Raw genomic sequence first — 12788 nt, 5'->3', positions numbered from 1 at the left:
TGCACTACCACTGAAATAAAATATTACATAGTCAAGTCCAGTACTTAGCAAGAAATGTGTAAGGTGTGTCTTAACCCCCTGAGCACTACCTGCCGATCTAACATTGCCTCTGATTGGTCAATTACATGATATTTTCACTTTAATCACCAATCAGAATAGAGCTTTGCAAATAATTCACCCCAATTTTTTTGTGTGGTGAAATTATTCTAACAATATTGCTGATTGGTCCAACTGATAATGAAAACTTCTTTTTGGCCAATCGGCAGGTAGTTCTCATGGGGATAAAAGCTAAGAACACACTACTTCGAACTATGTTGCAAGAAAGACTGTCCAAGAATATTTTCCTTCCATAACAATTTTTTATATTTAATGATACAGAGTGTATCCATGTTTTGAATAACACTCGATAAAAGGCTCACAAATCCTTAATCATTTTTGTTTTTTTGAAAATATATTTTGCATATGTAATGGCTGGCATGAAAAAAGATGTAATGCTGATTATTAATAATTGCAAATCCCATGCAAATATTGGTTGAGACATCAAATACATTTGATGCTCACTTTGTCCATAGCAACCTTTCAAATGTGTTCACATGGTTAGACAATGAAAACTGCACGTTATCTGTTTTGAAGTCATCACTGCGGGTTTGACTTCCATTTACTACTAATTGGATCAAACGCTTCGCATATATTCATGAGGTTATGAATAGTAACCCTTGAACTAACATACCCATGGGTCATTTGCACAGTGTGTAAGTTGCAGTATATGCGCTCACACAAAATGTATGTTGCAACTAACATGTGTCTGAGTGCTAATTGGGGTAACAAACATCTTAAGTAACATGACCAAGCAGCAACTCTGGGCTTTTAATGATTCGTATAATTTAGGGATCTTCAGCAACATGCCAACCATAAATTTCCCAAATCTTACCTTTATCATCATCAACCTCTATTATGTAAGTGCCATTAGGTAACCTCTCATGTGTGAACACATATAGACAGTCATCGTCATCCCTGAATATACACTCCTGGAACCCTAGAAGAGATAAATAATAAAACAATAAAATAGTTAAATAGGTCGTTGTGTAGTTTTTCCAAGGTTGCAAGTTTCAAAGAATATGTTATTCAGAAAATAAGCAAATACAAAAATTCTTTTTTTAATTTAGACATTCATCTAGAATTTCTACAAAAATGCCACAAACATGAGTTTACTTATAGAATTGCAGATTCATATGTAGTGGTAATAACAATGAAGATTATCAATTTAGACTTCAACACTACTTGTTTATTTCGCTTACCAGGAGCGCTTTCGAGGAACTTCCTCATCATCAGCCGATTGGAATTGGATTGGAATTAGATCCTGTGTGGGACAACCTGATCAAACCCAGCGGCACCAGGGGCAGGAAACTTCTGACTCCGGTGACGTCATCAAGTGTGATGTCACCTGATTAGGTTGTTCTCTAGCCGTTTCCAAGAAAACATCAGAGCTAACAACATCGGCTGATGACGAGGAAGTTCCTCTAAAGCGCTCCCGGTAAGCGAAATAAACAAGTAGTGTTGAAGTCTAAATTTTCAAAGAAGTTTAGTTCTTTTGGAATCAGCTTGTAACTCACCAGTTCTCCTGGATAACTCTTCAACAATGGTGATATTATATGGGCATTCATCGCACTCTGGTTCTCCAGCATATTCCCCTGAGTTAAAGGCTTTACATTGTACACAGGGTTTATGTTCTTCACATGCACCAGGACAATCCTGCAATGTAAGAATACAAGAGTTGCCTAAATAAGTTGATTGAGTAAATTCACATCTAATTTTTATAGCGTAAAATTAATCTGACATTGACACTTACTCTTGTTGATTTCTTGTGATGATACAGGGAGGTTCTTGTGCAACAAGTCTTGTCAGCTTTCTCAAGCACTATTTCAGGGTTGCAGAATTTGTCACCGTTGGCCATCTTGCAAATCCATAGAGCTTTGCAAAAACAACAACTTATGTTGATATGTTGTTGACATGTCACAACATTACTCTCATTATGTTGACAGGAATATTTCAAACTAAAACCAGTGAAGAAATAGGTTGCCTGATTATATGAGCAGATAAAAAAAGCAGTTCAAGTCTGCAACAAATATTGTTTTCATTTTCAGCCTATTTTACAAGTTAACCTCAAATAACATTTGATCTCAGCATGTGACCTTGAACACACCAATCATTACATCAAGGTTCACATAGTGAGAGCTATAACCCAAGTTTGATCTACAATTGGATTCGAGCTAAGACAACATTTTAACGAACAGTTTAACATAAAAGTGTATGCTAAATAATGTTTGACAGATATACACAAATATGGATCATGCTGCCATACGGTCTCCCCAATTTTCTTGTTAAGAGGTTTGAAACTCTTGTTTTAGTAAGGAGCTAACTAACTTACCTTGCATTCAAAGCATGTAGAACCCCTGTATTTGGACGTATCATTGCATACACATTTACCGCATTCACAAACACCAGCACCACTGTTACATATAGTCTAAAAAGAAACCAAACATTCAAATATACCATTAATTTATTCCTATACTTGACAACTTGTGAACTTTCTCTGAAGGATAACAGTAAACGCTCGCCTCATGAGTGCAAAAGTTATGGATTCAAACCCACCCCTCAGGCAAGACAATTTGATTTCTTGTTCCACTCCATCCAGGTGTAAAATGGGGAGTAGTCAAAGTTCACTTTGAACTCTGCATGGTTTGTGGGGATAATTTTTAATCCACCCCCACCCCCTCTTTTGGCCTGAGAAGTGATTTGTACCTGTTCATCAGAGCCAATACCTGGTTCAAATTTTATTATTCATGTATTTTAACTTTTAAATATTTAATATGTATTTGATTGTGCAATATGATCACTTCCACTAAATGACCTCAAAAGGTTATGTCGTCTGAAAAAATAAAAATGGCGGACAAGTCGCCGGACCCTTTCAAGAACAATTACAGCTTATTTAGCCATGCAAACATGAGGTCTTTGGCAGAAATATTTTCCTAACATGAAAAACTAACACTTCCACATCTAGTTATACTATTCCAATATCTTTGCATGATTCATACATAGGGCAATTCTATTTTAAATTCATACACCTTGTATAGGAGACATGACCTTAATCTCCTACACAGAAGGTGTAGATTTCAAATGGAGTCCCCATTAGAAACTCACACTCCCTGTGTGGAAGATAAAGGTCATGGTCATACAGATTTCAAATGGAATAGCCCATAGTGTCAAATATCCTTTATTTGTAGAACTCATTTGTTGTCATATTGACCGAATAGGTAATGTGGTAGTTTCAAAATAACATCTCTTCAACAGTTGAAACATTGGTCTTTTCCATTTAAAATAATCCACACTACCCCTGTGGAAGACTGTGGAAGGGGGAGTATGAATTATAGAATGAGCACTTTAGCAGCTCCATTTGAAATTCACCCTCCCTCAGTGGAAGATTCAGGTTGAATCTTTCTCAGAAGGTGTATGAGATTCAACTGCCTAATGTGTTCATTCCATTTGAAATTCATACTCCCCCTGTAGAAAATATTTCCAAGATTTTCCAAAGGGGGAGTGTGGATTTTAAATAGAATAGCCCATTGGTGATAACACTTTTGCAATGGATTATGGGAAGTGTTTAAGTCTGAGCTTACCCCATCAGGAGACCTGCATCCATCTGTACTCTTAGGACATTCACATCTCTCCCCTATGTAGTCTTCTGTACAGTTACAATAGTTTATCCCTGTACTCTCATTGCACATACATACACCACGCTTTGGACCTACAAAGAATACAATGGGATATACATGTTAATTTCTTTTCAATTATCCATACTCATGACTCTACAACAATGAACATTCTTAAACAAATACAATAATCTTGGCAATCTGATTGGCTAATTCTTACATCTGAACCCAGTTACAGTGGTGTAAGTGTAACATAAGTTATCCTATGGAGGGGGGACCAGGCCTGACTGGGAGGGGGGGACACAAGACAATATGTGACACTATCTGCTCCATGGGGGCCAAAGGACGCATTTTTGAAAATTGAGTTACTATAATTATTATCTTGTAGTAACATTAAGCTATCCTGTACTGAAAACACTAAAGGTCTAGCATATTTGGTTCTAAAGTTATGAGGTTTTGTGATGTGTATTTTCTTACGTATTTTATTGTTTTTTACTCCATATTTTTGCCTTTATCTCAATTTCAAATTTGCCGCCTTTGGCCCCCATGGACCAGATCGTGTCACATATTATATGTGGTTTAAATTGCACTAAACATAACTAATCAAAGTGTCTGCCTGATGTTATGCTCCACCTGTGAGGAACTAGTACCATTCTGTTGTAACATGCCAAAGAACCTAAAACCGTGCAATGTTTACTAAAGCATCCGCACTACCAGTACATTGCAGCAATTATTTTCCTTCAAATCAAAAGAATTTTAATTCTTAAAAGAGCACAGAACCTACCGCCACATATTTGCTTGTCATGCCTTGGACATGAGAAATCATCACACTGACAGTGTGTGCCATAGTATCTCTTGCCAGGTTCCTGCAATTGAAAACAAAAAATATCAACGATACACAATAATAAGTACTTGTGACACGTAATCTCTCCAGAGTATGGACAATATGATTATATCACTATAAGTTGACAAATCATTATATATATGCTATGATGGAAATATGCCAAAAAGTTGGGCATGAAGAATCTTGTTTTTAAACTTTTTTTAAATTTCAAAGATATGGTCGATTCCTTTTATCATTTCCATTCCAAAAATATATACTTACATATACTTACCTTTGTTACTTAAAGGGACCGGATAGCAATGTTTGTACAGTATTTTTTGTGGGACCTGCGAGCACATCAAACACACCAAATTGAATTCTAAATATGGAGAATGTCCTTCTGATATCAAGTAATTTTGATTTTTTTTTTTAAATTCGCGATATGATGCAAATTTTATGGCAAATTTATATGATATGTACTTTAAGTGCATATAGCTAGGAGGAAAAGCCATCCATCATTTGAAAATTTTGACCTTTCATATTGAAGATATACATTTTCCCCAAAAAAATTCATATTATTGTTATTTGATATCCAAAGGACATCCACACGGACATGTGGAAGATCAATATTGTATTGAACATGTTTTACCGTGTATAAATAAAGTTATTATTATTATTATTATTATTATTCCTCGTTTTCAGAATGCAATTTGGTGTTTCTGATGTGCTCTCAGGTCACACAAAATATAAGCAAATCAAGATTATTGCTTTATTATATTATTATTAGAAAGACATGTGAATACTAGCTAGAAAGGTTACAATTCTTACCGCTTTATTACAATTACATTCACCACAGTTACATACACCCCTATTATTGCATTCAATAGGGTCATCTATAGGGTTGTCTCCTGTCACATTCCTGTTGAAAGAAATTAAAAACGAATAATAGAACATCACTTCCAAGAAAGAATATTGCACTTTGAACAATAGAACTTATCTTCCTCTTCACCTTCATGCTATTATTATCAGGGCCATGACGCCTTGTATTCAATCACTGTAAAAAAGGTGAAGTCACTTCACAGGCAGCTGGGGTGTTTGTCCAGGGAGGTTGTAGCCTAAAATTGACATATATACAAGTGTACACACACCAATGAATGTGTAACAAATATCTGTATCGCATTACCCTAAAACATTCATCCTTGTCCAAGCAACTCGCACATAATTATGCTTATTATCAAATTTATATGGTATACGATACTCGGTCTTGAACCAAGTCTAGCACTGCCTGCATGTTGTATATTGTTTTGGTGATAGACCTCCATCACATGAAAATAATTGGACCACAGTCACTATATACCTTTAAAAGAATATAACTCAAATAGGCAATGCTTGGCCCACATGAATATCACATCTCATGTTCCACTTTACTCCTGGCTTAGTCTTGTCACCCCTTATTTTCAGTTTGCAACTCCAAATGTGGTTGGTAACCACTGCTCTAACTTACTCACCATACACATCCCATGTCAACTTCACCGGTATCAGATTTATCACAATCACAGTTGGATCCAGACCATCCATCATCACACTGGCATCCACCACAGATCTCCTCACCAGTTCCATTACAGATTTGAGGACCCCGTTGCTGTAACAAACAAACAAATTTCGAGATGAACACAGTTAAACCCCATGAGAACTACTTGCTGATTGGCCAAAAAGAATCAATTGGACCAATCAGCACCATTGTTAGAATAATTTCACCATGCAGAAAAAATATTTGCAAAGCTCCATTCTGATTGGTGATTAAAGTAAAGATATCATGTAATTGACCTATCAGAGGCAATGTTAGATCGGCAGGTAGTGCTCAGGGGGTTAAGTGATCATCAGAGATTGGGGTATTACAGTTTTAATCTATACACCCCATATGATCTTAATGACATGATCTTAATCCCCCACACACTAGGGGGTGTAGATTTCAAATGGAGTCACCCATTTAGGTTAACCCCATTTGAAATTCACACTCCTTGTGTGGAAGATAAAGATAAAGAATAGCCTATTATATGTACAATATATTTTGTCTCACTGTACCATCAGACAATCAACAATTATATATAGGTCAACTTAATCAAATCTCATGCCTATTTCATAAGCACCTTATCTCTCCGTTCTACACCAATTACAAGAAGGGGTGTGGGTACAGGGATACATACAGTTTGTTCACTCTGAAGTACAAAGTGACAACGCACGCGTATACAATGCATTAACAGTTTGTCTCTGCTGCAGATATGCGTGCCTTCCAAGTCTGCGCAATGTGTGCGTCCGTGTCGGTACTTTGTACTTCAGAGTAGACTGACTGTATGTGTTTGCCACCAAACATGGACACATACCGAACTCTGCACCTGCAAAGGAGGACACATCAAACCGTGCACAGTCAGTTTCTTGGACTAGAAACACTGTAAAATTAATTTGATGTTAAGCTCTCCATTGGTAGGTACTATGCAAGTCCACTGTTGCTCTATAATATTTCATTGCGTGTGTATGTATTAATGTATACAAATACAAGGACGAGGTGATAAAAGCTGTGTTCAGATTTGCATAGCAATGTACATGGTCCATGTTTGAATCCAAACATATGCAGGGTGTGTGTGTGTGCCATGTGTGTATGTCTATCCATCTTTCTATGTGTGTCACTTGTTTTTTCACTCACCGGCTCACCACAATCACATTCACAGATAGCCTCCACAGTCACCTCCATGAACTCATTAAATGCTGTGGGACCTATGTTGAATCTGCACAAGAAACCAAACAATCAAAATATTTTTAATACAAAGATGATAGCAATATTGGATTTTGCCACATGAGCAATGTTAGTTCAATTTGAACTTAATTGGTACTCTAGGTCGGTAAACATGAGTAAGATTTAATCTTTCCCTACAAAAGTCCTTTTCAGAGGGCTCAGCTTTCAGCCCTCCAGGGAGTGCCATCTTCAGAGCAACAAAATAAACAAGATGATGCACCTTATATACACTATACTTTGATCAGCTCGTAATCGGCGGGAATTGTTAGGCTTTTACCACTACGCCGAAAAAAGTAGATCCACGTTAAGAGTGATATTGTTCATCTGGAAGATCTACAATGTCCATGTTAAAGAGAGTAGACAGGAACCGGACTTGAATTAATAATTTGTGATGCTTCTGGCGAGGTGTCACAAGACAATCCTCTAAATATGATATATTGATATTAATCCGCGATGTTAAAATTCCCGCCGATTACGAGCTGATCAAAGTATAGAGGAACTGTCAATAGGACATGTCAAAGTGTTAGTTAGCAATGTTAGTTGTTATAAAGTTCCCTGGCATAAAGTTTAATGAACATATTTCTTTCAATAAAGGTCAAGAAGCTTAGAATTGCGAATTTGAAAACAACTGAAACAATTTTCTACTCACGTATGTTTCCTCTTTGAGCTGGCACACACTGTCTTATTCATAGTCAAGGTGATATTAAAGAAGACATCATCTCCTAACTGTAACCCATTGCACTCCTGTACACCTGTTTGTGGTACTCCATCTAGACAGATGGCTGTGTAGTTGAGGGTGAATGCATCACGAGGGGCGTTGTCTTCAACCTTCACTCCCGCTGTGATGTTCTGTGCAATTGGGATGAGAGTGATGAAGATTTAGTAACAAGAGAAGATAATGGATGTAACAATGGTTAAGTTGGTAAAGCCGGATCAATTAGCAATTCCTTCATATATCATAAAGCCTATGGACACAGGAATACTGATATTCACTTCATATTTATAACACAAGAATTTGAGTCTATCACTAAAGCTTGAATATTGAAAAAAAACCACTTCAAACAAGAAATAAGAAAAGAGTGTCTAATATTGAAGATTCACCACACAGCACATAGTAAAACTACAGAATAAAAGACAACAGATCTAATGGTTGTAGCCACCCCTATACATTTTGGATTTAATTTCATAAACACCACTAGCAAGTAGTATAAATTGAAAATATGATTGTTATTATTAATATTTTTGATATAATTTTTAATATTTTCAAAAGGCTGTTACACTAGCATTAATAAACCCTCGCATATTACTTGGGTTACTTGGTAGTCTGTGATGGACTGCAGTAGAGTTTATATCCTCTGAGGGGTTAATGCAAGAAGGTCCTATCTGTAATAGCTCCCATATAGACATTTGACAATTTCTGCATTCTATAATTGTACAAATTTAAGAATAAAACACCAAGCAGCTATTGCAGATGGGGGCATTCTTGCACTCGCCACTTGATACATGGGTCCTCAGAGCTAAATGAAACCAATGATGTTATTCCCCCACAAGACAGGTGGTAAGTGCCTTGTCTTGCTGCTGGGACTGTAAGTTCTTCCTTGACAGAATATGCCACATAAGTATACACCTTGATTTATGTTGAATATTAGAAATCATTTTTACCATTATTGAAAGGTTATGGTCAATATTTTGATACATATTTTAGCTTTTCTTTCTTTGCCTTACGATTTGGTTTGGGTAGGCTTAAGGCAAGGTATTTTGGCATAGGAGAATATATGCAAATTATAATAATATTAAGACACGTTCACAATATGTGTACATATATGGCAAGTACTCCATATCACTAGTTAGTTGAAAGCTATCAAATTTAAGATAGAGCTTGAATTACGCAAATTATAATAATATTAAGACATTTTCACAATATGCGTATATATAGTGCAAGTATTCCATAACACTAGTTAGTTTTGAAAGCTATCAAATTTAACAAAGAGCTATCTTAAAAGATTGCATGTTGGCATCAGGAACTTGAAGATCCAGTATGTAAGTACTGCTAATAAATCCTAACACCTTACAAATGTTTGAATATATTGTATATACGAATGATGAGAGCTGACGCTAACTCAGCAGATGTTGATATAAAAGTCCCATTGCCAGGGAATAGGAACCTTAATGTATGCATAATCCACAATGGACTATACCAGTTGAAATCCATACATCCCCCTCTGGAAGACATGACTTTAATCTCCAAAACAGGGAGTGTGAATTTCAAATGTGGTTACCTGAATGTGCATCTCCATTTGAAATCTACTCCACCTGTGTAGAAGGTTAAAGGTGGGTAACCTGATTGACACCCTCATCCCCCCACTTTACCCCATCAAAATGCAGATTTTGGTATCATATTTTTTCATTAACATATTAAAAGTAGGCGTTCCAATTGGAATATTTCAGAAGAAATCATCAAAAAAATGGTGAATTAGTCTTAACTGTGTCTGTGGTATACACGTTTGAGACTAATTCGACAGTTTTGTGACGATATCTTCTGAAATACACCAATTTGGAAAACCTAATTCCAGTAATGAGTATGTTAATGAGAAAAATAGGATCTCTTATTTGATATCCATTCATTGCATGAATATCATTTATAAAAACACAGTAGACTATATTATCATGATAATCACGCTGTATAAATCTCAGTAACTCCATAAGCAATTAGTCTCATTTACAAGAAACATTCACATGTTCTTTTTGCATGGATGCTTGAAAGGGACGATATTTTATGTTATACATCAATTTTAAAGAATTCCATTTTCCAAATATATCAGGTCACCTTCCTTTAAGGCAATATCTTTCATAGGGGGTGTAGGGCTTTCAACTGGAACAGCCCAAATGTTGTATGTTATGTAATGACTATACTACAATTTTCAATGTGTACAATGTATGATTGATCTTTTCTACGAGCAAATTTGCTAAATCGCAATCTAAGAGCAACTATACAAGCATGTAATAATGATAATGGTTTTATGCTTCTAACCCCTTTAATAGTACACCTTGAGTAAAGTAGACTATGTCTATATGTACAAATCTACCAACAGTGTTACAACCATGTAGAGCAAACTTAGCTAATTTCAAATTAGATTAAGACAAATAGAACAGGATTAATTGAATCAGCCATTATTACTTTATCACTGGGAGATTTTCGTGAGTTATTTATTCCCATGCTTTGTACTTCATTCCATTCATTTTATATTGAAACAAGTACAAGTCATGCTACGCAGAAGTATAAAAGTAAAAATCTTTTGAAGCCCAAGTATAGTGGAAATTTCAAATGAATGAACACAGCTGCCAACAGCATGATGATCGTCTGCACACATTGTGTGATGAACATCAGTGTGTGTGTGTGTGACAGGTTGTATTTTGAAATGCGCACAGATACGATCGCCGTTGGATCGCGTACAGCTGTTGGCGAGCTGTGTTCATTCAAATGAAATTTCTACTGTAGTTTGTACCGATTGGGAAGAACAATGTGACATTCAAATGTCAAACAAGGACCCACTAAGGTCTGTCACAACTTTCAGGGGCAATTGTGGTTGAAATCCATTAAGATATCAAATGGAGTCACCCATTCAGGTAAGCCTATTTTAAATTCACACTACCTATGTGGAAGATTAAGGTCATGTCTTCCACAGGGGGTGTATGGATTTCAACTATGATTCACCTTTTGGGAAAAAAAAAGTTTTTGCCCCGATCGGGACAATAACAACAAAAACCATCCTAGTCTCAAAATAAAACCGTGTTTCTTCATGTAAATGGGCTACTCAGGCCCGTACACAGGGGGGTGCACCCCCCCCAATTTGGAAAACTATACAAAAAGTCCCAAAATTTTAGAATTTGCGAGTGTAGGGAGCAAAAAAATCAGGTTTTTAAATGTTTTTTTGGACAAAAAGGTCCAAATTTTGGGAAGAAAGTCCACTTTTCACAACATTGCCCCCCTTATGTCCACTTATTCAAAATTTGCACCCCCCAAATGAAATCCTGCATACGGGCCTGGGGCTACTTCTTTTGCATATAATCCTCATTCACCTTAAAATCATGTGTGCTCTCTTCGCAAAAATTGCCACACCTAATACTACAATAGCCTACTTGATCTTGTAAAGCAGCTTTTTTGTGTGTGGTTTAATTTATGCACAGCCACATCTACATACATTTCAATTTTGTGCTGAGTACTGCAATCTTTTGAATAGCATGTATGCACACTTGCAAGCAAACATCCACACACATGTACATACATATATCTACAAAAATACACTCGCACTCATACTTAATAAATCTACACATTCCTAATTGACATTGTTCATACTCCTTCACAAATGATACAGTCTTTTGTGTACATTACACAGCAAACAATACATATAACACTGCATAGCAGCAGCATTATATTTCCATGCACAAATTATGGAATTTGCACCATTTTGCAAATGCAAGGCTTGTTTAGAGAGTAGTATATTTTTATGACCATGGATTAGAGGATTATTAGATCTTTTAGCAAATAGCTTGCTCATATACAAATAAAAATAACAGTACATTTATTACTCGGCATTCACATGCACAAACAGGCTCTCTCTCACACACACTCACCCCCACACTTTATGACCAAGTGTGGAAATATGTGCATAAATACATACGCTGGGGCACCCCCACCTACCCCTACTAGTGCAAACACCCCTGTACACGAAAAGACACATTTTTTAACATATGCACTGTCTCATTGCAATATTCATGCAATCATACACATGTACACAACCCACCCCAACACACACAGGCATAATATATAACACATGCATTTAGGGTACATTCACCATTCACATCTGATATAACAACACCACAAACAATACATTAATTTTTAGCTGCCATTCTTTTTCTTACACCACAATACAGAGAATCAAGCAAAATGGGCCGGGTTTGGCATGAACATCAAAAACTAGAGACTGATTGAAACTGTTCACCACACAGATTGAGGAACTGAAGTTTATGGTCATATTGGACGAGTCTGGACATGGCAGGACACACGAGGGTTTACAGGATCACAGGTATTGACTCAGGAGTCAAAACGTGAGAGCATAAATGACTCCTATCATATGCATAAGAGTTTTGTTTACTTTCAGTACTTGAAGAATTATTTGGAAAAATATGGGTAGAATCTATTCTCTACTATTACTGTAAATGTAGTCTAAAGGTCCGTTCATACTATGCCACAACCGCTTTGCTATGCGGTGCATTGCCACACTGCATCGTACTGCAAAATACTGCATTGCATTAAATATGTTTTAACTTGGTAATGCGATGAGTTGCGTTGAGTTGCGGCAAAAAGTAATCAATATATCGGCAATGCAGCACTCTGCACTGCAACTGCGGCATAGTATGAACATACCTTTAGTAGAAGTAAAAACCAAGCTATATAGAA

General features: G+C 36.4%; 1 protein-coding gene across 1 annotated transcript in view; it reads right to left on the bottom strand.

The window, feature by feature from the left end:
• LOC140150258 (integrin beta-1-A-like) overlaps positions 1-12788 on the bottom strand; it is a 123864-nt gene that overhangs the window by 12019 nt on the left and 99057 nt on the right. The window contains exons 14-22 of the mRNA XM_072172261.1: positions 7977-8176; positions 7238-7319; positions 6042-6175; positions 5362-5452; positions 4495-4576; positions 3678-3805; positions 2429-2524; positions 1614-1752; positions 932-1036 (exon numbers count right to left, since the gene is read on the bottom strand). Of these exons, the coding sequence (XP_072028362.1) occupies positions 932-1036; positions 1614-1752; positions 2429-2524; positions 3678-3805; positions 4495-4576; positions 5362-5452; positions 6042-6175; positions 7238-7319; positions 7977-8176 (1057 nt within the window). The remainder of the gene's footprint in view (positions 1-931; positions 1037-1613; positions 1753-2428; positions 2525-3677; positions 3806-4494; positions 4577-5361; positions 5453-6041; positions 6176-7237; positions 7320-7976; positions 8177-12788) is intronic.

Source organism: Amphiura filiformis, chromosome 4 (assembly GCF_039555335.1).
Source record: "Amphiura filiformis chromosome 4, Afil_fr2py, whole genome shotgun sequence".
Taxonomy (NCBI): Eukaryota; Metazoa; Echinodermata; class Ophiuroidea; order Amphilepidida; family Amphiuridae; genus Amphiura; species Amphiura filiformis.
Note: the sequence above shows the minus strand (reverse complement) of the source record. Positions and strands in the feature narration are given on the sequence as shown.